The sequence below is a fragment of the Oryctolagus cuniculus genome, chromosome 17, assembly GCF_051225735.1.
Source record: "Oryctolagus cuniculus isolate XC-2025 breed Fujian yellow rabbit chromosome 17, ASM5122573v1, whole genome shotgun sequence".
In the NCBI taxonomy this organism is placed as follows: Eukaryota; Metazoa; Chordata; class Mammalia; order Lagomorpha; family Leporidae; genus Oryctolagus; species Oryctolagus cuniculus.
Genome location: NC_142883.1, coordinates 51,009,584 through 51,035,052, shown reverse-complemented (window position 1 = coordinate 51,035,052; position 25,469 = coordinate 51,009,584). Strand labels below are relative to the sequence as shown.

At 44.1% G+C, this 25,469-nt stretch overlaps 1 protein-coding gene across 3 annotated transcripts in view; it reads left to right on the top strand.

The window, feature by feature from the left end:
* Window positions 1-1,940: 1,940 nt before the first annotated feature.
* RABEP1 (rabaptin, RAB GTPase binding effector protein 1) overlaps window positions 1,941-25,469 on the top strand; it is a 102,658-nt gene continuing 79,129 nt past the window's right edge. The window contains exons 1-2 of one of the 3 annotated variants that reach the window (XM_051825322.3): window positions 1,992-2,225; window positions 24,780-24,899. In XM_051825322.3, the coding sequence (XP_051681282.2) occupies window positions 24,863-24,899 (37 nt within the window). In that variant the 5' untranslated portion in view covers window positions 1,992-2,225; window positions 24,780-24,862. Of the gene's footprint in view, window positions 2,226-24,779; window positions 24,900-25,469 lie in introns of all 3 variants that reach the window. The other 2 variants (XM_051825323.3, XM_051825324.3) reach the window with 2 other exon arrangements.

Below are 25,469 nucleotides of genomic sequence, written 5' to 3'. Positions count from 1 at the left end.
ACTTACTGCGCCATGAACTATGTCACTGTAAGTATCCTGTATGTGTCCCCTGGGGCACACATGTAATGTAATTGATAAGAAATTATTTCATGGGTTTGTATCTTATCTCTGAATTTCCTTCGGAACAGAAGAATCACATTTGTTTGACAATCAGTAAAGGCCTTTGGGCACACACTAGTTTTCTCTAGACTGTATACCTAGAGGTGGACTTGCTGTGTCTTAGGATTTACCTGTAAACAGGAAAATGTGCACAACTCTCCGAGTTCCCATCTGATTTCAAAACTGCTTTTTCAGCTGCCTCTATGGCATGAGGAGCCTTAGGCGTCCAAACCAAGTGCCTGACCATATGGAGTGACCTTGATCTTGAGGGCCTGGTTTCAAACCCCATTATCAGTGGCAATAAATGTACCACTGACTCATCGGCTTGAGCCCCGTCTGTGGAGGACATCAGCATATGCTATCTTTATGGCCCCTGCCTCATGTTAGTCAGCACAAGACAGAGGCAGCAATGGGCTGCCCTGGCCTGGCCAAAGGTTTCCCTGCTGAACCCGGATTTGCTCACCCAGGAGTTACTTAAGGGAGGTTGGGTGTGCCTGTGTGTGGAGTCCTGCTTGCTCTCTCAAAGGCACAGCAGCCTTCTGGGGGATATTAACTGCTCACAAACCTCAACTGAGGATACAGGCCCTCTTTAATGTTAGCAGGACTAGGGGCCGGTGCTGTGCCATAGTGGGTAAATCTGCCGCCTGCAGTGCCGGCATCCCATGGGGGTGCTGGTCCGAATCCTGACTGCTCCATTTCCGATCCAGCTCTCTGCTGTGGCCTGGGAAAGCAGTGGAAGATGGCCCAAGTCCCTGGGCCCCTGCACCCACATAGGAGACCCGAAAGAAGCTCCTGGCTTCTAGCTTCATACTGGTGCAGCTCCGGCCATTGCGACCATCTGAGGAGTGAATCAACGGAGGGAAGACCCCTTTCCCTCTACCCCCCACATCTCCCCAACTCTGCCTTTCAAATAAATAAATAAATCTTTAAAACAACAACAAAATAGATTCCACCTATCTACTTATTTAAAATTATACACCTCCAAGTAACCACTGCTCTTCCCAGCCTGTGTCTTCTGCTGTGACAGACTTGCACTTTCAGGATCTGCAAGACCAGGGTTGAACTTGGACTACCTGGACTCCTGGGACTGTGTGTACATGAATGAGCTGGTGAGGGGAGCACAGGCCTTGGCCCTGCACCCTTAGAGATCTGTGGACACAGCAAGTACCCGTGCCACCTCCCCAAACACAGCTGCCCTCTGGCCACTTTTTAGGGGTGCCTCGGCTCTGTCCCACAGGGGATGCACCTGGACAACAGGCCAGCAGTTCAGCTGTCAGAGGAGGGAATTCCGGGGTCACGGGTACCTAGAACTTGGACCTGAAGAAGGGGCACCGGTGCCAGACCCTGTGCACTCCTCACGCCGGCTCTCGCCCTCCCTGGTGTGCACCGTTTCTCCTCCGCCGTTATGAGCACAGGGGCTGTGGCTGTAACCCCAGCATCTCTCGTAAAAGGCAGACTTGTTTAAAGGAAAGCGCATCAGCCCGTGCACCAGAGCACCTGGGGTTTAGGCCCTCTTCTGTCGGAAACAGCCTTTCACGCTTTATTTCCTCATCTGAGCTTTTCTTAGCCATCACGGCAGTGAAGGTCCCAACAGGGTTGAGTGACTCTCCCAAGGTCACACAATCGGGACAGACAGAAGCTACGCACACTTCATTACCCAGCCTCTTCTCCGGTCCCTTACTTTATTTTAACGACTCATCTTGCTTCCGTGCAGGGGTGCCGGCCTGGGAGCGCCCCTCCAAGAGACCAGGCCCTCCCCACCCCCAGGCCTGCCCCGCGCCGCGCTCCCCTCCGCCTTCGCGAAGCCCCGCCCCGCCCCTCCCCTCCCCTCAGGCTCACGTCACGTGCCGCCCCATCCCCCCGCGCCTGCGCACTGCTTATTTCCCGCTGTCAGGATGAGGAGGCGGAGGTCGGCGCTCGGGTCCGTCTCTGCCCGGGGCTGTGGCGGCGCCGGCAGCTCCAGCCTTAGCGGTTCCTCCCTGGGCGGCGGCGGCGGCGGCTCGGTCGACGCCTCCTCCGCCAGCTGAGCCCGCAGGAGCCCGGGACGCCGCTTCCCCGCCCATCCCCGCTCCCCGAGGCCGGTTGCCTGGCCATGGCGCAGCCGGGCCCGGCGCCCCAGCCTGACGGTGAGGCGCCCACCATGGCAGGCGCGGCGGGCGCGGCCTGCCTGGCGCCGGCGTCGCCGTCGCGGGGGGACCTCGGGGCGGGCGGGCGGGCGGCGGGAAGGGCGCGCGCAGGCTCCGGGGGTGACCCGGCCGGGCGGAGGCGTGCGTGCGCGGGCTTGGGCGCAGGGGCCTGGGGAGGCTGTGGCTGGGGAGGGGGCGGGAGGCGCGCGGGGCCGCGCTTGCGGGAGGGCGGAGGGAGGCTGCGGGGGACCTGGCAGAAGCTGGGGAGCGTGGGGAGCTGGCTGCTGGGGGAGCGGTGGGTCCGGCACGTGTGTTCTGCCCGTGGGGAGGAGAGAAATGAGGAACATGTGCTATGTTGGCTAAAGAAAAAAGACTGTTCGCTTAGGTAGCGGTGTTGTGCCCTCTCCCCGCCCACCGTCGCCCCGGCGCACTGTGTAGAACCCTTTTGCATTCAGCTTTGCAACTGAAAAACTAATTCGGGTCGGTAACTATGTTTAGTAGTTGAGAGGCGGTGTGGCTTAGTGGTGAGTGCTGAGGCCAGGGACTCGGATCCTTCACTCGCAGACGCGGGGCGCATGTTTTAACCTCTCTGAGCCTCCGTGTTGTCGCCCATGAGAGGTTATTTCGTGCCTTTTTTATCTGTGCGAATGGCAACGGCACGTATGGCATGTGAAATGATAGTTGAGTATTGTGAGGGTTTCAGCAGTGAGGAGAACCGTGTTTTGCGAATGCCAGGGTCGAGGGAATGTGTCTTGGGTGGCATTTGTGCTCCTGGAAGCGAAGATTCCCCCTCCCGCATGGTCCAGGTTGGTTGTCAGAACCCTCCATGACCTTCTGGAGTGGACCAACCTCTGCTTCCGAGGTTCACCCCATCCGTCCGGAACTGCATTGGTGTTTGGTCTTCGGCAGGATCCAGCTGTATCTAGTTGGGAAAGTCCTTTCAGGCCTGTTCAATGGCAGCGCGTGTGCCCAGCATCTTTAAGTGTGATTGAATGTCGGGATATGCAGAGCTTGACACAGAAGGTTCTTACGACTTGCCTTTGCGGGGTCGCTCTTGAAATGGCCTTTCATGAAAACTTCACTGGGGAGCTTGAAACAATGTTATCATATTTTAAGGCTCTCTGGAAAGCGCTGGACAGCCTACTCGCCTCCCTTGGATTTTGCTAGTTGCCTACGGGGAGACAGCCAGTGGGGGTACACTTGGAGAGGTCTGAGAACTTGCTTGTAGAAGAGCAGCGAGTCGTTTCTGGTGGGCTGTCCAAGAGAGGAAAACTGGCATGTTTCCGGGCTGCATTTTAATCCTCACCTTTTGCATTTGGTGTCAGGGAAGCAAGCTTTGCTCTTCACAAGCCCTCTTTGTTAACAGCAGACAGAGGCAGAATAGAGAGAGCGCCCAGCGGCTTCTGGGTCTGATCTGGGCTGGTCGGTGTGCCCAGGCGGCCGCTGCCGTCCGGTGAGCTGCGTGGAAACAAAAGTGAGGGGTGGCTCAGGTGACCTGACACCTGGAATCGGAATTCCTGCCTCTTTCGAGACGTGGAATGGTCTTCCTTGTACACAGGCAGAAGTGACTAAGCACTTGCAGGAGGCTAGGAAAAAGGAGCTTCTGGAGATGGGGCACTGCTGCTATTCTTAGTGCAGGTTTATTTCCTATTTTTCAAATCTTGTGACTCTAGGATGAGATTTTGTTTTTGTAGTTTGCAGTTACCTTAAATTTATGGAGTAAATGGACAGACACTGCTTACAAAAGGAGAGCGATCGGGTCTCTTTAGTTGAACGCATCTAGACTAGTTTAGCTTTAAGCATACTTTAATTTCCTAACCCTACTGGTTAAAAAAAAATTCCAGAATTTTTTAGCACCAAATTGACAATAAAATATAACTGCCTGTCTTTGCCTTTTATTGCTTGTATCCTCTTTAGAAGCGCTTGTCTTTTATAACATTGCCCCCCGCCCCCCACATCTTGCTTTGCTTTTCATGGAGATGTGGTAGATTAGGAAAACGGTAGATTCTTGTATAAATTGACAGGCTAAGATGTAATTTCTTTTTTATTTTCTTGAACAAGTTTTTCTTTGATGCTGCATTCTTAGCTTATTAGTTTCAACCTTATTTTAATAGCTAGTAAAAATTCAATTATTTTTACCTGAGAATGCAAGGCTTAACATTTTCAAAAATTTTTTTAAAGATTGATTTATTTATTTACTTGAAAGGCAGAGTTAGAGAGTTAGGAGAAACAGATCTTCCATCCGCTCCCCAAATGGTTGCAATGGCCAGAGTTCAGCTAGGCCGAAGCCAGAAGCCTGGAACTCCCTCTGGGTCTCCATGTGGGTGCAGGGGCCCAAGCACTTGGATCATCTGCTGCTGCCTTCCCAGACTCACTAGCAGGGAGCTGGATCGGAAGTAGAGCATCTGGGACTTGAGCTGATGCCCATAAGGGATGCCAGTGCCACAGGCTGTGACTTAACCCACAGTGCCACAGTGCTGGCCCCAACATTTTCAAATGTTAATATTTATTTTAATCTAAGTTGAACTGTGTCTTAGACACATCTGTTCTGACTTTATTAAAAAATAGTGCTTTCTATAATCCCTCCATTAAAAATAAGTATATTTAGAAGTAGAATTCTGTCTTCCCCTATCTGCCAGAGATAGCAACTGTTAAGTTTTCTGTCCTTTTTTTCCTTTTTTTTTTTTTTTTTTTTTTTGACAGAGTAGACAGTGAGACAGAGAGAAAGGTCTTCCTTCTGTTGGTTCACCCCGCAATGGCCGCTGTAGCCGGCGCACTGCGCTGATCTGAAGCCAGGAGCCAGGTGCTTCTCCTGGTCTCCCATGGGGTGCAGGGCCCAAGCACTTGGGCCATCCTCCACTGCCTTCCCGGGCCACAGCAGAGAGCTGGACTGGAAGAGGAGCAATCGGGACTAGAACCCGGCGCCCATATGGGATGGCGTTGCCGCAGGCGGAGGATTAACCAAATGAGCCATGGCGCCGGCTCCCTGTCCTTTTTTCTGTAGCTAAACAAGTGAGATACATTTTATTCCTGAAACAGATGCACTTTACATGCCAAACCCACTCCTTGACTTTCTCAGTACATGTTAGCTATCATCATTATAGTCTTGTGAATAGTTATGTGGCCATGTCGTATGCTGTAAGTCGTGCAGGGATTCTCTCAGGACATTGTCATATCATTGAGGTTGAGTACTGTTGTAATACTTCCGCTCTGATTGTATTGATGAGGAAACTCAAACACAGAAAAAGTCAAAGAATCATGCTTAGAGTTACACAGTGAGCAAGTGGGGGCAGCAGGATTCAGAGCCAGGTCATGTGAAGCCAGAGCCCTCTGTCTTGTTCACCAGATCATGGGCTACTTTCCAGCTCAGTGTTAGAAGTCTGCCTCTTTTTCTTTTTCTTTTTTTTTTTTTTTTTTTTAAATATTATTTGAAAGGCAGAGCTACACAGAGGAGGAGAAAGGAGAGAGAGTTTGTGTGAGTGTGGGCTTGTACCTGCTGGTTCACTTCCCAAATGGCTACAACAGGTGAGGCCAGGCCAGGCTGAAGCTGGGAGTCTGGAACTCCATTGGGTCTCCCATAGGGATAGCAGTGGCTCAACTACAGGGGACATCTTCCACCATCCTAGGTGCACCAGCAAGGAGCTGGTTGGAAAGTAGAACAGCCAACCCTGGAACCCATACCCATATGGGATGCCAGCGTGGCAGGCAACAAACGAACTGGGTACAACACAACAGCAGCCCTCTGCCTCATTCTTAGTAAAGACAGTTTCATATTTGCCTCTCTTTTGATGGACAAGTAGATTGCTTTCAGTTTTGTCATTATTTTATAAGCAGTGTTGTAATGGATGTCCTTGTATGTATTTTTCAGACATTTTTCTGTAAGATTGCTGATTTAGTGCTGAGTGATTTAAATTTTTAAAAAGATTTATTTATTTGAAAGGCAGAGGCAGAGAGAGAGAGAGGTAGGTCTTCATCTGTTGGTTCACTCCCCAGATGGCCGCAATGGCTGGAGCTGTGCCAACCTAAAGCTAGGAGCCAAGAACTTTTTCCGGGTCTTACACGTGGGTGCAGGGGCCCAAGGATTTGGGCTGTCCACTGCTGCTTTCCCAAGCCATAGCAGAGAGCTGGATAGGAAATGGAGCAGCTGGGACTCAAACCGGCGCCCATATGGGATGCTGGCACTGAAGGTGGTGGCTTTACCCACTATGCCATGGTGCTGGCCCTGTGATTTAAATTTTAATAGCTGTTCCTGGCTTACTCTCAAAAAAAGGTGTCAGTTTGTATGCCTGCCAACTATGGGAGGGGGTGGATTTCCCCCACAATCTTACAAGCTCCAAATGCTGTCAGTTTTAAGTTTGTCTTCTGATGAATTTTTTAAAAATGTACTGTTCAACCAACAGTGTGCCTATTCTATGGTAAGTCCTGTGTTAGACTCGAAGAAATTTAAGGATGAACAAAACCAGATCCAGATTCAGTCATTAATTAGATAATCCCACAGACAAGTAGAAAACCATTTATTCAACTCATAAAAGTGTGTACTGCTTGCCAGGCACAATTCTGGGGTACTTGGGATCTATCAGTGGGTAACACAGATAATAACCCTGCCCTGGTGTGGGAGAAGCAGATACTGAACAACAACAAAAATAATCAGATGACATGGATTATCAGGTGATAAGTGCTATGAAAAAAGAAAAAGTGGAGCAGGGTAAAGGAAAGGAGTAGGGCTGATTTTAAATAAGATCTTTGCAAAGACTTGCAGGAGATAGGGGAGTTAGCTGTGAGGATCTGGAAAATAGTGTTCCAGACAAGAGGGATCATTTTTCGCAAATGGCTTAAGGGTGTGTGTATGGTATGTTTGAGGGATGGCATGGAGGTCGGTGTGGCTGGAATAATGTTCCGAGGGTGAGGGGAGGGAAGGCCATGGTGGGCGGGAAGATCTGGGAGAGCCCTCCAGGCATTGTGAAGACTGGCTTCTGCCATGGAGAACCATTGCAAAGATTTTGAACTAAGGAGTGATGTGATCTAGCTGGGCTGCAGGATTGGGATTAGGGTAATAGGGAGGTGAGGAAGGCATGAATTCACTAAAGAGATGAGGGGACTTGGCCCACGGTGGACTCTGCAGGTAAGACAGGGTTTGCTGATGGTTTGGATGTGAGTTGCAGGAGGAAGAGAGAGGGCAGACATTACCCACAGGTTTCTGGCCTGAGCAACCTGGTGGTACACAGTGGTATGATGTCTTAATTGAGAAGCTTGTCCCATTTAGGAGAGGTTTCTGAGGAGGTAACCCTGGAGCTGAGATAGCGTGGGTGAGCAGGAGTCCACTTCTTAGGAGGAAGCAGACGGATATTACAGAACTGCAGAAACAGCCTGAGTGCCTGGACAGGAGAGGTGTGGGTTGGCCTGAATGCTCTAGATCCTTTGAGCTGTTGGGAAGCCACTGAAGGGTTTTAAGTGTAGATGACATGCTGGTGTTCTGATTACACTTAACTTGATCATGGGTGGTTAGGTTGTTAAGTATAGCATCATTTTGTTTGTTGACCACCTTTATTTTATGAATTGTCTGTTAAAATCTATTGCCTGTTTTTCCCCTATTGGGTTCTTTTGCTCATCAATTTGTAAATTAAGAGCTGCTAATCCTGTGTGTCCAACTACATTCACCAAAATGAAACTGTTTCTAAACTTTTCTCTATGTAGCTACTTACCAAATTTTTTCCACTTACCAAGTCCCAATTGAAAGCTTATCCATACTATAGTCTTTTCCTTAGAGGTCTCTGCCTCTTCCCAGGCAAAATTGACTCTTGTCTCCTCTACATACCCCTGTGGGGCTCTCTTACCCTCCAGGAGGGCTGTGTTCCCCTTCTAAGGTGTGAACTCTTGGACAGAAACCAGAACATTTTCGGAGGGTAAAGATTTATTTATTTGAAAGGCAGAGTTAGTGAGAGACTGAAAGAGAGAGAGAGAGAGATGTCTTCATCTGCTAGTTCCCAGTGGCTGTAGCAGCCAGGTCTAGGCCAGAAACTCCCATCCCAGTCTCCCATGTGGATGACAGGGGCCCAAGTACTTGAGCCATCTTTTTTCTTTTTTTTACTTTTATTTAATAAATATAAATGTCCAAAGTACAACTTTTGGATTATAACGGCTTTCTCCCCCCATAACCTCCCTCTCACCTGCAACCATCCCATCTCCCACCCCCTCTCCCATCCCATTCACATCAAGATTCATTTTCCTGCTTTCCCAGATTCACTAGCAGGGAACTGGATTGGAAGTGGAGCAGCCAGGACTCGAATCGGTGCTTATATAGGATGCAAGTGGTGGCTTAGCCCACTGAACCACAGTGCTGGCCCAGGACATTTTCATCTTCATAGTTTCAGTTCCTGGTGTGACAGAACTGATACTACAAATTTAATGACTTTTGGCTTTGCCTGATGTTCTGTAGGGGTATTTAATGCACAGAATGTAGTAGATAGAAACCAGATAACTGAAAGGAATTCTAGAGACGAGTTATCTGTATTTCACAAATTAGGAACTTAAGGACTAAAGGGGTAGAAGTGATTGAACATTGTAGCTGAGCCAGGACTAGAACTTATTAGTGGAGTGGGACTCGGGCTTCTCTTCTGACTAGTGTTTCCTTTTGTGTGGAATGAGCCTTTCTAGAAAATGCTGCTTGAAAAGAATGACAGAGTGGGTACAGCCTGGAAATAGTTAATGAGGTAATCGGCAGTAATTTCTTTTACTTCAGTACTTTCATTCTTTTTTTTTTTTTTTTTTTTTTTTTTGACAGGCAGAGTGGACAGTGAGAGAGAGAGAGAGAGAGAAAGGTCTTCCTTTGCCGTTGGTTCGCCCTCCAATGGCCACCGCGGCCAGTGCGCTACGGCCGGCGCACCGCACTGATCCGAAGGCAGGAGCCAGGTGCTTCTCCTGGTCTCCCATGGGGTGCAGGGCCCAAGTACTTGGGCCATCCTCCACTGCACTTCCGGGCCACAGCAGAGAGCTGGCCTGGAAGAGGGGCAACTGGGACAGAATCCAGCGCCCCGACCGGGACTAGAACCCGGTATGCCGGCACTGCTAGGGGGAAGATTAGCCTATTGAGCCGCGGCGCCGGCCATACTTTCATTCTTTACACGAATATTTATTGCTTATGCTTATTGATAATGGGCATTGTGTTGGCGATATTATAGCAAGGTGAAGTGCTCCTTTCCTTATGGAGCCTTCAAGTTTAGAGGTGAACAGGGATATGCACCACTGATACTGGGATTCCCGGTACAGTGCTTGCCTTAGGGTAAATATGAGCAGTCGATATCTGAAAGGTGACAGCGTACGGTAGTGCGGTGGTTCTTCACAGTTTGCAGATGTTTTGATATCACACGGCAGAGACGTCTTCTATCACTCAGAATGTTTCTTACCATAGCCTTCTGCCTCTGCTGCACACTGCTGGGTCCCAGGTTATGTTGGAAAAGGTAGCGTTTGAATAGAGCCATAAGAGTTGTGTAGAATTTTTGACAGGTGGAGAAGAAATGACAAGTTCCTGGGCAAATGCAAATTGCTAAGATTGAATAATGAAGAAGTACAATATTTGAACGGACTAATGAGTGGTAGTAATGAATCAATAAGAAGTCTATCATTAAAAAACAAAGCCCAGTACCTGGTGTCTTCCCTGTGAATTCTAACAAGGTTTTAAAGAACTAATGCCAATTCTTCGTAAACTCTTGCCAAAAATTGAAGAGGAGGGAATACTTCTAAAATTCATTCTATGAAACCAACATTATCTTGGTATCAAAACCAGACAAGGATGCAACAACAACAACAAAATACAGGCCAATATCCCTACTGAATAAAGATAAAGGCATTGTGGAATAGTGGGTGAAGCTGCCGCCTGCAGCACCAGCATCCTACATGGGCACCAGCTTATGTCCAGGCTACTCCACTCCGAATTCAGATGCCTGCTAATGGCCTGGGAACAGCAGCAGAAGATGGCCAAGTGTTTAGGCCACTTTCACATGTGAGACCTGGCACCTGGCTTTGGCTTGGCCGAGTCCTGGCTGTTGTGGCCATTTGGGGAATGAACCAATGGATGGAAGACCTCTCTGTGTCCCTCCCTCCCTCTCTCTGGAACTCTTTCAAATAATTTTTTTTAAAAGATGACATTGTCAACAAAATATTAGTAAATCAAATTCAACAGATTCAAAAGATCATTCACCATCATCAAGTGGAATTTCATTCCAGGGATGCAAGGATGCTGCAACACGTGCAAATCAATAAATATACATTACATAAACAGAGTGAGGAACAAAAATCATATGGAGATTTCAGTAGATCTAGAAAAAGTATTTGACAAGAATTTACTATGATAAAGACTCTCAACAAATTATAGAAGGAACTTAATTCAACACAATCAAGGCCACAGCTAACATATTGAATAGAGAGAAGTTAGGTTTTTCTTCTAAGCTCTAGAGGAAACAAGGATTCCTACTTCTACCACTTCTATACAACATAGTACTGGAAGTCCTAGCCACAGCAATGAAGCAAGAGAAAGAAGTAAATGAACATACAAAAACAGTAGCATCTCTATACACTCACAATCATCTGAAAAAGAAAATATAATGGCTACAATTTTTTCTGATTTTATTTTTTAAAAAGATTTATTCATCGGGGCCAGCGCATGGCTCACTTGGTTAATCCTCCATCTGCGGTGCCGGCATCCCATATGGGCACCGGGTTCTGTCTCGGTTGCTCCTCTTCCAGTCCAGCTCTCTGTTGTGGCCTGGGAAGGCAGTGGAGGATGGCCCAAGTGCCTGGGCCCCTGTACCCACATGGGAGACCAGGAGAAGCACCTGGCTCCTGGCTTCGGATCGGCGCAGCTCTGGCCACAGCTGCCATTTGGGGAGTGAACCAATGGAAGGAAGACCTTTCTCTCTCTCACTGTCTAACTCTGCCTATCAAATAAATTAAAAGATTTATTCATTTGAAAGGCAGAGAGAGAGAAAGAGAGATATCTTCCAGTGGTAATTCACTTCCCAAATGGCTGGAGCAGTCAGGATTGGGCCAAACCAAACTCAGAAGCCAGGAATTCATCTGGGTCTCCGTTTTGGGTGGCAGGGACCCAAGCACTTGAGCCATTACCTGCTGTTTCCCAGGCACATTTGCAGGGAGCTGGATCAGAAAGAGAAGAGCTGAGACTCAGACCAGGACTCTGATACTGGATGTAGACATCCCAAGCTGAGGTTTAACCTGATGTGCCACAGCACCTGTCATAAACACAATTTAAGAATAAATTTAACTGGGGCTGTGCTTGGGCACCTGCACCCACGTGGGAGACCCAGAAGAAGCTCTAGGTTCCTGTCTTCTGCCTGGTCCAGCCCTGGCTGTTGTGGCCTTTGGAGACTGAATCAGTGGATGAAAAGATCTCTCTCCAAGTCTATCCTCTCTGTAACTCTGCCTTTCAAAAAAAAAAAAAAAATGCTAGTAACCAGGGAGATCTCAGCACTGAAAACTGTAAAACATTAGTGAAATATATTGAAGACACAAATGAATGGAAAGATGCTTATGGATTTGAAGAATTAATACCTGTGAAAAGTTCATACTACTCAGAGCAATATGTAGAATCAATGCAATCCCTATCAGAATACCAGTGACGTTCTCAGAAGTAGAAACAAAAAAAAGTTTAAAAATTTGAATGGAATCACAAAAATTCTCAAATAGCTACAATAGTCATTAGCAAAAAGAACAAAGCTGGAGACATCATACTATGATTTCAAAGTGTACTATGAAGCTATACTAGGCAGAATAATATGATATTGGCATAAAAACAGACACGCAGACTTAATGGAACAGAATAGAGAGCCCAGAGAGAAATCACATTTACAGCCAAATGACTTTCAACAAGGGTGAAGAACACATGATAGTGAAAGGACAGTGTCTTCAATAGTGTTGGGAAAAGTAGTATGTATACAGCAGAAGAATGAAATTAGATCCTTTTACTGCACACAAAAAAATTAAAGTCTTAAACATAAGACCCCCAAACTGTGCAATTACTAGGATAAAACATAGGGGAAGCACTCTATTGATCTGGGGAATGATTTTGGATGTGACCTCAAAAGCACAGTCAACAAAGGCAAAAATGAACAAATAAGGTTACATCAAATGAAAAAGCTTTTTTTTTTTTTTTTGACAGGCAGAGTGGACAGTGAGAGAGAGACAGAGAGAGAAAGGTCTTCCTTTGCCGTTGGATCACCCTCCAATGGCCGCCGCTGCAGCCGGTGCACCGCGCTGATCCGATGGCAGGAGCCAGGATCCAGGTGCTTTTCCTGGTCTCCCATGGGGTGCAGGGCCCAAGCACCTGGGCCATCCTCCACTGCACTCCCTGGCCATAGCAGAGAGCTGGCCTGGAAGAGGGGCAACCGGGACAGAATCCGGCGCCCCGACCGGGACTAGAACCCGGTGTGCCGGCGCCGCAAGGTGGAGGATTAGCCTAGTGAGCCACGGCGCTGGCTTCAAATGAAAAAGCTTTTGCACAGCAAAAGAAACAAGTGAAGAGACAACCTGTGGAATGGGAGAAAAATTGGGAAACTGTACATTTGCTGAAGGGGTTAATATCCAATATGTATGAGGAACCCAAACAACTCAATAGCAAGAAGAAAATAATGAGCAAAAGACCTGCATTGTGTATTTCTCAAAGAAGACATACAGATGGCCAAAAAGTATATGAAAAAATATGTGGTATCACTTATCAGGGAAATGTGAAACAAAACCCGCTGAGGTACCACTTTCCCTCTTACTAGAATGGCCATACCAGATGGTGAAAAGGCAGAGAATGTTGGGGTGCAATAGGTTAACCACCACTTGGGACCACCACATTCTATACCTGAGTGCCGGTTCAAGTCCCAGCTATTCGAAGCTTTCTAGCCTGCTTCCTGCTAAGGTACCTGGGAGGCAGTGGATGGTGGCTGAAGGTACTTGGGTTCCTGCCATCCCTCTTGGGAGACCTTTATGGAGTTCCTGGCCCCTGACATAGTCTCCACATTTGCAACAGATGGAAGTTTTCTCTGTCTTGCTGTCTCCGTTACTCAGCCTTCCAAGTAAATAAGTCTTTAAAAAGAAGAGAAGAGGGGCAGGCATTTGGTACAATGGTTGAGATGGCACTTGGGACATCCACATCCATGTTGGAGTGCCTGCCTAGCTTCCTGCTAATGTACACTCTGAGACAACAGATGATAGCTGAAGTACTTGGGTCCCTGCTACCCATGTGGGAGACTGAATTGAGTCCAAGGCTCTTGGCTTCAGTCTGGCCCTTCCCCTGGCAGTTGGGGGCATTTGGAAAGTGAACTAGCTGATGGAAGATCTCTGTCTCTTTGAAATCAAATTAAAAATACAAAAGGTAAAAGTTCATGAGGATGTAGAGAAAAGGGAGACTTTAAGACTTTACACCCTGTTGGTGGGGATTTGAATTAGTATTGTCATTATGAAAAACAGTATGGAAGTTCCTTGGAAAATTAAAAATAGTAGTACCCTATGCTCCACCTATCCCACTATTGGTTATATATCCAGATAAAGTGAAGTCAGTGTTCCAAAAAGATACCTGCATTCTGGTATTTATTGTGACACTATTCATAATAGCCAAAATGTTAACCTGCGTGTTTGTTAATGGATAAAGAAAATGTGGTTTATATTCACGATGGATCACTTCTCGGCCTTTTGGCTAAGATCAAGTGTGTGTGTGTGTTCACGATGGAATACCATGCAGCCCTAAAAAGGAAAGAAAGCTTGCTTGTGACAGTGTGGACCAACCGGGAGACCAGTACATTGACTGGAACAAGCCAGGCACAGAGACGAATAGTGGGCTTCTAAAAACATGGAAGATGTCTGTTAGGAACAGAACTGTGTGAATTTCGTATTTTTTTTACACCAAAATACACTTACCTTTAAATTCCATTTTTTTCCACAAACTTTTTGAAGTAACCTGGTATTGCATGATCTTACTCATGTGGAATTTGAGGAAGTTGACCTCATAGAAGTAGAATTAAAAACAAAAAAAAGTAGAATGGAGAGTACCAGAGGCTGGGTGGTTGGAGGATGTGGAGTTGTGGAGATGCTAGTCAGAGGCGGTGTAGCTCTAGTTAGGAATAAATTCAAGAGATCTGTTGTACAGCGTAGTGGCAATACTTAAGGGCGTTACATTCTTCAAAGATGCAAAGAGTGGACATTGCCACACACACACAAAAAAAATAACTGAGGGGATGCATTTATTGGTCGGCTGGGGCTATCCATTCCATAGTGTATGTATGCTGTAGAGACAACATGTACATGATAAATGTACTTTTCTGTCACTTTTTAAAAATAAAGAATTTTTGATATATGGATTTGGTGCCTGGAGAAAGGTGTTAGAGGAGAGGGAGAGTCTTGCAGGGTGGGGCTGGAGTGTGTGCAATGTGAAGTGATGGGTGTAAATAATCTGGTGGTTTGTGTGAAGCCTGCTCAGGGGCAGGTTTAAAAACGGAGGTTGAGCTGGCATAGTGGGTAAAGCCACTGCTTGGGCATTGGCATCCCATATGGGTGCTGGTTTGAGTCCTGGCTGCTGCACTTCCAATCCAGGTCCCTGATAATGGCCTGTGAAAGCACCAGAGGATGGCCCAAGTCCTTGGGCCCCTGCACTCACATGGGAGACCCAGAAGAAGCTCCTGGCTTTGGATTGGCCCAGCTCCAGGCTTGGGACCATTTGGGGAGTGAACCAGCAGGTGAAAGATCTCTCTATCTCTTCCCTTCAAATATACAAATAAGTCTTTAAAAAAAAAATTGAGCCTGAATGGTAGAGCTTTGCCAGCCAAGAAGTTTGGATTTTCCTATGATGTGGCTGTGTGTTTTGATTAATATTGTGCAATATTGTGTGGAAATCACACAGGAGTTAGATTGGCTATGAGGCAGATGGTTGGGTAAGAAGATGGGATTAGGCTATTGCTTTTGCCTTGGCGAGAGATGAGGTTATAACCTATGGTAGTCAGAATGGAGAGAAGGAAATAATAAATTTGAGAAGTACTGTGGTGTTAAAATAGCAGTTTGCTGAGCATTTGGTTTGGGGTGTGGACAAGAGAGGAAACTAAAGATGCTGCTAAGAATGTTGCTAGAGCAACCAGTGCAAGGACAGATTGGGTACTAGGAAGTGGCCAATTTGGCTTAGATGTGTTGATCTGGAATACTCTTGGGGCAGCCATGTAATTAGCTAGAAATACAAGGGTATTTCTAAAAAGGTTGTGGAGTTCATCTACTTGAAAGATGGAGAGACAGAGAAAAGTCTTCCATCCACTGGTTCACTCTAAACAGCCTCGATGGCCCCGCTGACAGTCAGGAGCCAGAAACTCCTTCTGGGACTCCCACATGGGTGGCAGAGCCCAGGCACTTGGGCCTTCCTCCACTGCTGTCCCAGGTGCTGGTTCAGAAGCAGAGCAGCTGGGATTCAAACTGGTTCTCCAGTATAGGATGCCCACGTCTCCAGTGGTAGTTTAACCTGTTGTGCCCCATGCCAGTTCTTTGCATAGGCTTGGAACTCGGGTAAGAAATCAAGGATGAACACTGCTCAAGGAGAAAAGTGTAGCTGTGAGGAAGGCCACAAGTAAGATTAATGTGTTAGATGAGAAAGGGGAAACCAGCGAACCTTATAAAAGGGGATCTGGGAGGAAGGTTAGAAGTCAGTAATGGCTGGCGCCGCGGCTCAGTAGGCTAATCCTCCACCTAGCGGCGCCGGCACACCGGGTTCTAGTCCCGGTCAGGGCGCCGGATTCCTTCCCGGTTGCCCCTCTTCCAGGCCAGCTCTCTGCTGTGGCCAGGGAGTGCAGTGGAGGATGGCCCAAGTGGTTGGGCCCTGCACCCCATGGGAGACCAGGAGAAGCACCTGGCTCCTGCCTTCGGATCAACGCGGTGCGCCGGCCGCAGCGCACCGGCCGTGGCGGCCATTGGAGGGTGAACCAACAGCAAAAGGAAGACCTTTCTCTCTGTCTCTCTCTCTCTCACTATCCACTCTGCCTGTCAAAAAAAAGAAGTAATAAAGTTAGAAGGCGTGTTGGGGGAGCTGGTCAGCAATAATGAATGCTGCAGAGAAGTCAGATGAAGACAGAAATGGTCATTGAAATCAGCATCTAAGTGATCTGAGGAGCATGTGCAGAATGAATTTTAAAGCTATGATACACAGAGATGGGGGAGTCACTTGAAGAGTGGTAAGGCTGTGGCAAGATGTCTGTGTGTTTAAAGAACAGAGATTAGATCACTGTGGATGCTAGAGGACTGCCGATGGTAGGAGAGAACCGAAGATGTGAAATTAAGACTGTGATAGATCTCAAGGGAACTGAGAGAACAGATGGGATGGATCGAGAGCATGGAGGTCAGCAGGAGAGACAAGGACCACATCCTTCAAAACAGAAGAGAAGGTGTAGCCTCCCTTCCCTATTCTTTTATTCAAACATGCATGATTTGAATGTCTATGGACACGGAAGCCCAGGTGCTTGTACTCCACGGTGGTTATAGTTTTGAAACCTTTACCACAGTCAGATTAGGTTGTTTATACTCTCCTGGGTTCCTCCCAGTTATCTTAACCAAAGAACACAGGAAATAAGTTGGCGATTTTCCCAGTTGTCCTAAAGGTGTTATAATCAGTACCATTCTAATTGCACAGGAAACAAGTTAATTCGTTATGTACATTGAATGCCTTGGCATTAGGGCTTAATTCTTTCATGGAACCTGGGTTGAGATAGATGGGCAATCCAATAAGTGCAGAATATGGTTGGGTCCTCCTGTGAGAACCTTGATGCATTAGGTGGAGAGAACCTTGATATGGGTTGTGTTGCTATTCCTTTGGTTTCAGCTGTCAAAAATGAAGACACAGCTTTATTTTGCTTTGATTTAAGCCAGTTAACCCCCAATTGATACTGCTTTCTCTAAACTACATTTATTATATATAAACTGCTGCCTCTCATGTAGATCGCATCTCCCCAGCTTAGCTATTCAAGAGCAGAATCTCTCTGAAACTACTGCCATCATTTATTTTATTGTGACTCTAGTAGTCTCTGTAGAGAGTAATGAAAGGATATTAACAGTTTGGATGAATGTCTACTGCAGAATATTGTTCTGCATTTATTCCTAACAGATGGGAATGTGGTCTCTTTAGAACATTTCCACTGTCTACGGTAGCTGTAAGTGTTAGAAAATCCTTAGTTTTGTTGGGTACAAATTATTGTCCTCCTACACTTTGGTTCTGGCCTATTGAACAAATAATCAGATTATTTTCTCTTACGTCAAAGGTCTTCAGAGCTCTCTTCGGTGTCGGCAGTTCCTCCTGTAGAAGGGTTCAATACCTTTGCTAGTTGGTGTGGCCTCCTCTGCTAGACCAGCCAAATGTGTTAGTAATTTGTAGTTTGCTAATACTCTTATTAAAGTGGTGCACCTGGGAGTGAATGATTAGGATTAAGACACATGTGCCCCCCATCAGAGTGCCTGGGTTTGATTCCCAGCTCTCGAATCTGATTCCACTTCTCACCAGTGCAGACCTTCAGAGGCAGCTATGGTGACTCAATTACTTGGAGTTACTTGGAGTAATTGAGTACTTGGATTGAGTTTCCCCCCACCTCCCAGTTTTGGTCTGGCTCAGTCCCAGGCATTGTGGGATTTGGAGAGTGAACCAGTGGGTGGTTCTCTGTCTTTCTGCTTCTCTAATAAATAAAAATTTGAAAAAGTGTTGTACCTAAAATTGGTGAAACTATTCCAGATTTAGAACCTAAATAATTTGTGCAAAGAACAGCAAAACCATTCTCTTTTGATCAGGACCCTTAACTCTCTCTGTATTGTAGGCTGATACTCCCTCCATTTGTTTTAATCTTCTGTATCATATTCATAATAAAAATAGCAGTTCCCTAGTGATGTGATATTAAACATCTTTTCATATGCCTGTTTGCCGTCTGTATATCTTTGGTGGGATGTCCATTCAGATCTTCTGCCCATTTTTTTAAATTAGCTTATTCATTTTCTTATTGTTGCATTTTGAGAGCTCTTTGTATTTTTCAGATAGTAGTCCTTTGCCAGATACGTTGGCACATGCTTTTTCCTAATATTCACAGTTTGTCATCTTGTTCTGTGGACAGTGTCTTTGCATAGCAGAACTTTTTAATTTTATTGAAGTCCAACTTAATAATTATTTTTTTCATAGACTGTGCTTTTGAGGTTGTAGTTAAAAAATCATCTCCAGGGCTGGCGCCGTGGCTCACTTGGTTAGTCCTCTGCCTGCACTGCCGGCATCCCATATGGGTGCCGGGTTCTAGTCCTGGTTGCTCCTCTTCCAGTCCAACTCTCTGCTGTGGCCCTGGGAGGGCAATGGAGGATGGCCCAAGTGCTTGGGCCCCGGCACCCACATGGGAGACCGGGAGGAAACACCTGGCTCCTGGCTTTGGATTGGCGTAGCTCCGGCTGTGGCGGCCATTTTGGGGGTGAACCAATGGAAGGAAGACCTTTCTCTCTGTCTCTCTCTCTCACTGTCCACTCTGCCTGTCAAAAAAAAAAAAAAAAAAAAAATTCATCATCTCCAAACCGAGGTCATCTAGATTTTTCTCCTGTGTTCTTTCCTAAGCGGTTTATAGTTTGGCGTTTTACAGTTAGGCCTATGACCTATTTTTATGTGAAGGTGTGTGCCTAGGTTTTTGGTTTTGTTTGTTTTTTTTTTTTTTTTTTGGTATGTGGATATCCAATTCTTTCTTTAAAAAGTCTTTTCTGTACTGTATTACCTTTGCTCCTTTGCCAAAGATCCATTGACTATACTCATATTTATGTAGATCTGTTTCTGGGCTCTCTAGTAATTTTTTAATTGTTTTTGCCTCAAAAATAATAGATGCTTGTGGTAAGTCAAGTTGTAACTACATCATATAGATGTCCATGTATAAGCTAATAAGGTCACCTCTTGGAGATAAACACAATTAATGCCCTGGTATATATTTTTTCCATTAAAAACAATGTATATTCTGAGGACTAAACGTGGAATCATGCTATATACTGTTCTCAAGCTTCCTTTTCTTTATTTTTGATATAGACTCCTTATTTTTGAAATAAATCACCCATTGTTATAGCTTCATAATATGGAGGCACCATAATTTTTAAAAGTGAGTCCTCTGTTGATGAATAGTTAGGACAGAATAATGCTGCATTGAATGTCCTTGTGCATCTCTAAGTCATTCATGTGAATATTTTGTGGGATAAATGCGTTGAACTGGAATTAATGAGTCAGAATGTACACATGGAAAAATTAAATGACAGGTACCAAATTCATTCACAAAGAAGTCTGATAATATACAGGCTTACCATGGAGATATGAACAGGATTGTAGCTCCTCCATTTAATAAGTTTAAGTTCTTTGCATATGGGGAAATCGACCATTTGCATGTGGATAGTGAAATTTTGACAGTCAAAAACAGTATTTTACTTTATCTGATTTGATGATCAGTTTTTCTTTCAACTTCTAGGTTTGTATTCTGCCTCTTTGTCAGCATTACCGTTTACTATTTACGTAAGAAAATTTGATCACTTTGAAGTTTATTTTAAGGGAGTAGAATCCAGACTTTCCTGTTTATTTTCAAATGGGTAGCCAGTTTTTTTTTTTTTTTTAATAAATTAATTAACTTGACAGGCAGAGTTTACAGAGAGAGAAAGACCCAGAGAAAGAGAGATTTTCTATCTGCTAGTTCACTCCCCAAATGGCTGCAGAGCTAAAGCTGGAGCTGGGCCGGTCTGAAACCAGGAACCAGGTGCTTCTTCCAGGTCACCTCCGTGGGTGGCAGAAGCACAAGGACTTGACCATCTTCCGCTGCTTTCCCAGGCACATTGGCAGAGATCTGACTTGAGGCTTTACCTGCTACGCCACAACGCTGGCCCAGTTGTTGTTATACTATACAGTTGATTAGTCCATTTTTCTAAATTGATTTTGCATTGCTATCATTTATTGTATGCTAAATTTCCAAGAATAGCTGAACCATTTTTGAACTATTTGTGTTTTTTTTTTTTGAACTATTTTTCTTAATGAATTTGTCTGTTATGGCTGTCATCATACATAGTTAAAATTCCCGTTCTTTCTTACTTTCTAATGTTTCAAGGAGCCAGGCACCCTTCATTATTCATTTGCTGGAATTTTCCTTTTCTGTTCTTAAGTATTTACTCATGCAGGTTAAAGTCAGACTAGGCACATGAAGTCTGCCCACCATGCTTCCCTTTCTTGCCAAAAGAACAAAACAAGGGACTTAAGAATACCTCACTGAGTTTATAAACTAGGAACATATATCTTTAACAAACATCTTCACAATTAAATGCATTAATTATGCTTATATATTATTATTTGAAGGTGGTGGTATCCCTATTTCACAATTGAGGAAATGAAAGTTTTGTAATTTTTCCAGGATCCAGGTTCCTCTGACTCTTCGTGCCTGCTGTTCTCTATCAGATCAGTTTTAATTACATAAACTGTCAGGTATATAAAAAAGGCAAAATTAAAGCAAAGCCCTGTGTTTCCTTACTGATCGTAAAGTGTAAAGAAAATGTAAAGGAAAGTGAACTTAACCATAAATCTGTCCTTCAGAATAATTTTTCATTTTGATATATTTCTAGTTTTATATATCTTATATATAAAATATATATTTAGTTTTTATATCTACAACTAAAAATATTGGAAAACTATAGATCACATTTCCCATGTGATTTTGTATCCTACTTTAATTTTAATTAGGATGTGAATGGTTCTCCTGTCTTGTAAGTTAGTTTTTAAGAAACCTTGGGTTTAAGTCTGTGATTTATCATATGAATGTGTCATTTTCTATTACTGCCATTTTGATTATTTATAAATTCTACAGGAAACATCCTTGGCCATTAATCTTTAATTCCTTCTTTGGTTATTTTCTAGGGTATTTGTTGTGGATCAGAAAGTATGAGGTTTTATAAACATTGCCAAATTGCTTTCCAAAAAGTTAGATCTCTGCTACATTTCTACCATTACTGCTGGTGTTCATTAGACTTACCAGATCCTTGGCCGGCACCGTGGCTTACTTGGCTAATCCTCCACCTGCGGTGCCGGCACCCCGGGTTCTAGTCTTGGTTGGGGCATGGGGTACTAGTCCTGGTTGCTCCTCTTCCAGTCCAGCTTTCTGCTGTGGCCCGGGAGGGCAGTGGAGGATGGCCCAAGTAGTGGCCATCTGGGGAGTGAACCAACAGAAGGAAGACCTTTCTCTGTTTCTCTCTCACTGTCTATAACTCTGTCTCTCTCTCTCACTATCTAACTCTGCCTGTCAAAAACAAACAAACAAACAAAAAGACTTACCAGATCCTTGCCAGCATTCAGTATGGACTTAAAATTTTCTTGTCAGCATGTTAGGCAAAAAGTGGTATTTTACTGATGTGTTAAGTTACATTTTTAGTGTGAAATTATATTAGCCATTTGTTTCCTTTTTTAGTACATTGCCTTTTCATATCTTTTGCCATATTCCTATTAACTTATAAATATATTTTCTTTTTATTGGTTGCAGATATTTTTCCATGTTTTTCCTTTGCCTTATTTTGTCATTTTGGGTAATTTTCAATATAGAAAAATCTAACATTGGACTTGAGCAAACTTCTTGATAATACTTTGAGACATTAAAAACTTTCTCTTTGAAACATGAAAAACTTTATCTCAAAATCAATTAGATATCCATTCATACTTCAATTTATGTTTTTATTTCTTTTTCTAAATAGTGGCTAGTTTTTTTTTCAATACTTTAATTCCCGATTGTTACTTCATAAACTATCTCTCAAATTAGGTTTTCTACATCTTGTATTTAAGTTGCTACTTTCTGAAAATTTTTTTTTTATAATTTTAGGTGAGAGGTCGGTGCTGTGGCTGTTAAAGCTTCTGCCTGTGATGCTGGCATCCCACAGGGATGTCGGTTCAAGTCCCGGCTGCTCCACTTCTGTCCGAGCCTCCTGCTGATACACGTGGGAGAGCCGCAGAGGATGGCCTAAGTACTTGGGCCCTTGTATCCATGTGGGAGACTCAGATGAACTTCCTGGCTCCTGCTTTGGCCTGGCCTAGCCATGACCTTTGCAACCATTTGGGGAGTAATCCAGTGGTTGGAAGATGAATCTCTCTCTCTCTCTCTCTGCCTCTGCCTCTCAAATAGATAAAATTTTTTAGATGAAGTTTATGCTGCTCATTATGAACATCTCAGAAAGTATTGAAAAACATAAAGGAGAAAAGTGACGAGGCAAAGGCAGTTTCCATTAACGTCTTGGTATATTTTCTTCAGTTACAATATGTGTATAAAATAGAAGAAAAAAATTCTTAAAAATTATACTTTTATAGCATTTTCCCCCACTTAAATGAAGTAATGTCCATGATACATTAATACTATTTTTAATAGTGTTTAATAACTAATAGTATTCTTTTTTAAGATTTATTTATTTATTTGTAAGTCAGAGTTACATAGAGAGAGAAGGAAAGGCAGAGAGAGAGGTCTCTTTAACATAACGGATTACAAAAGTAGATTTCCTGATGTTAGATGCAATCTCAGTTTGGTTGTGATAGATTTTTCTGCTAGTAGGTAGCTAGATTTCATTTGCTAATGTTTGAAAATGTCAGTACTTGCGAGTGATGCCTTTAATTAAAAAAAATCAACAAAAATCATTTTGGTGAGCAAAGATTTACGTTTCTTTGATTTTTGTTGGCATTTGGAGTTAGTTTGCAAATTATCTCTATCCTTTAACTCTTAAGTGATGTTTGCCTTTTTATTGATCAAGAAGAGCTTTTTATACAACCATACAACTCAAATTTTTTTCGACAAAGTGTGTTATGCATCTGAACCCGTTTGGCAAATGATCAAAGGAGAACAAATTAGGGAGGGGGAGTAATGTGGACATTGCTACCCGTATCACCTGATTCGACTATTGATAGAAACATTGTATATCTGTGGTCTGTGTTTGTTTCTTCCAGAGCTTTAAGGATTGTATAGAAGCTACTTGGGGATAAAGCCTTTCTTTCTTACTCCCATAACCAGCGTGTCTCATGTTTGGTGACAGGACGATGAAGCCTTTTTGTTTGTTATGGAGTGACCTGATTGAATTTGGAACAAGAGAGCAAATTTTTTTTTATTGGAACTGTCTTCCACATTAAATTTTTTTTAAACTGGCTGTTCCAAAACATACAAAACCATACATTTTTTAAAAACCATTTTTGTAGGTTATTTTATTCAGTTAAATTAGTTTTTTTTTTTTTTTAAAGTGTGTTGTTGTTTCAAAGGCATAATGACAGAGATAGAGAACGATTTTCTGTTTGCTGGTTTATTCTGCAAATGCCCACAACAGGGTGGGCTGTGCCAGGCCAAAGCCAGGAGACAGGAATTCTATCCGGGTCTCCCATGTAGGGGCAGGACCCATAGGGATCCAAATACTTGAGCCATTGCCTGCTGCCTCCCAGGAATCTGGATCAGAAGTGGAGGAACTGAGCCTACAACAGGCCTTCAAGTATGGGATATGGGTTCCCAAGCTGTGCTTAACCCACTGTGTCACAATGCCCGGTCTACCCGTGAATATTTTGGATGCAATGTTTGCCTAGTTTTAGTAGGACTGCTGTGTCTAACCTGTATTTCTTTGATATTTAAAGCAAGCTTCATTTTATGAAGTGAACACAATGAAAAGTACCTAATCAAGTGGTAAATGAGTTTTTGAGAGAGCTGCCACAGAGGTTTATGAATTAGATGCAGATTCAGACTAGATGATCTTCAAATTTCAGGGTTGGGAGGGACTTTGTGCCAGTCTTCTCTATATAGGTTCTCAGCCCTGTCAGTTTACAACAGGTTTCTCACTTTAGTTCCTCTTGGCATTTTGGCCAGATAATTATTTGTGGTAGGGGGCTGCCCTGTCCAATGTATACTCTTTAGCAGCATCTCTGACTTCTGCCCACTGAATGGATACTAGCACTCCAGTAATAACAGCCAAAGTTGTCTTCAGATATAGCCATTCTGTCCCTTGGATAACGAAATTGAGAGCCATTGTTTAAAGTGCTATAGAACACCCTTTTACTTCTGATAATACACTTACACACAAGACTTAAAAGCTCAAGACCCTAACAGTATAATTCCCTTACTATAAAGGAAACAATTTATAATTAATCTGTATTTTAATATGTAAATAAATGGTGTGACTACAGAAAAGCACCCCAGGAGTATTGCACCTATTACCTCTCCTGCCCATGTGTAGCCTGAGTCTGCTGTAGTAATCTCCTGTGACACCTGCAGTCACAGATCTGGAAGACTCTGCACAGGCAAGTCCGTGTTTAATCCAGCTCTGCCACTCACCCGCTGGGGGTCTATAGAGAGATTACTTCATTGCTCAGAGAATATTTCTTCATTTATGACTTAGGGTGATAACATCTGCTTTATGATTTGTTTTGAAAATTTAATGAGTATATAAAATAACCTGCCTAATACTCTGTAAAGAGCTATATTTGGATTATTTAATCCTTACTGTCACTCCAGAGCATATTACTGTTACTAGTTTCCATTTTTACAGATGGGGAGAAGGAGCCAGTTTGTAAACGGCAGAGCTAGGATTCGAATCCTGTTTTAACTCCAGAGCCTGCTTTCTCAAGTGTCATGCTCTCCTGCTTCCCATTTACCACTGGATACATAGGTGATACTCAGTTGTTAGTGCCTTTATTACCCATTTCATTTTTCTAGCTGTAATTGAGCTGCCCCCCACAAGTGTTAACATCAGCATTCTCTCTTTGAAATGTTGACTTGTTGGTTCTAATGTTCCCTTCCCGAGAAAAATCTTTACCCACATGTAGACAGGAGAGCTGTTTATCAAAATTCTGATCCCTTTGTATGTATGACCTTGGTATTTCTGAAAAGTTCATAAATAATGCATCTAGCTTTCCTTGTGAATAAAATATAACCCTGTGATTTTATTTATGAAGAAATTTTCTTCAGATAAGTAACCCCCTTGATATAGATTTTTTTAGCTAAAGTGTAACCTTTTTATAATACAAGTTGTATGGAGTCAAAGAATTACACCTACATTTAAAATTTTCCATGTTAACGATAAAGGCCAATATGTACATAGAGAATTTGATTTGTTTTACAGTATTATTAAACATGGTCTTGAGAGGTATCTTATGCTGCCTTCCTTGTGGGTTCAGGGGCCCAAGGACTTGGGCCATCTTCCACTGCTTTCCCAGGCCACAGCAGAGAGCTGGGTTGG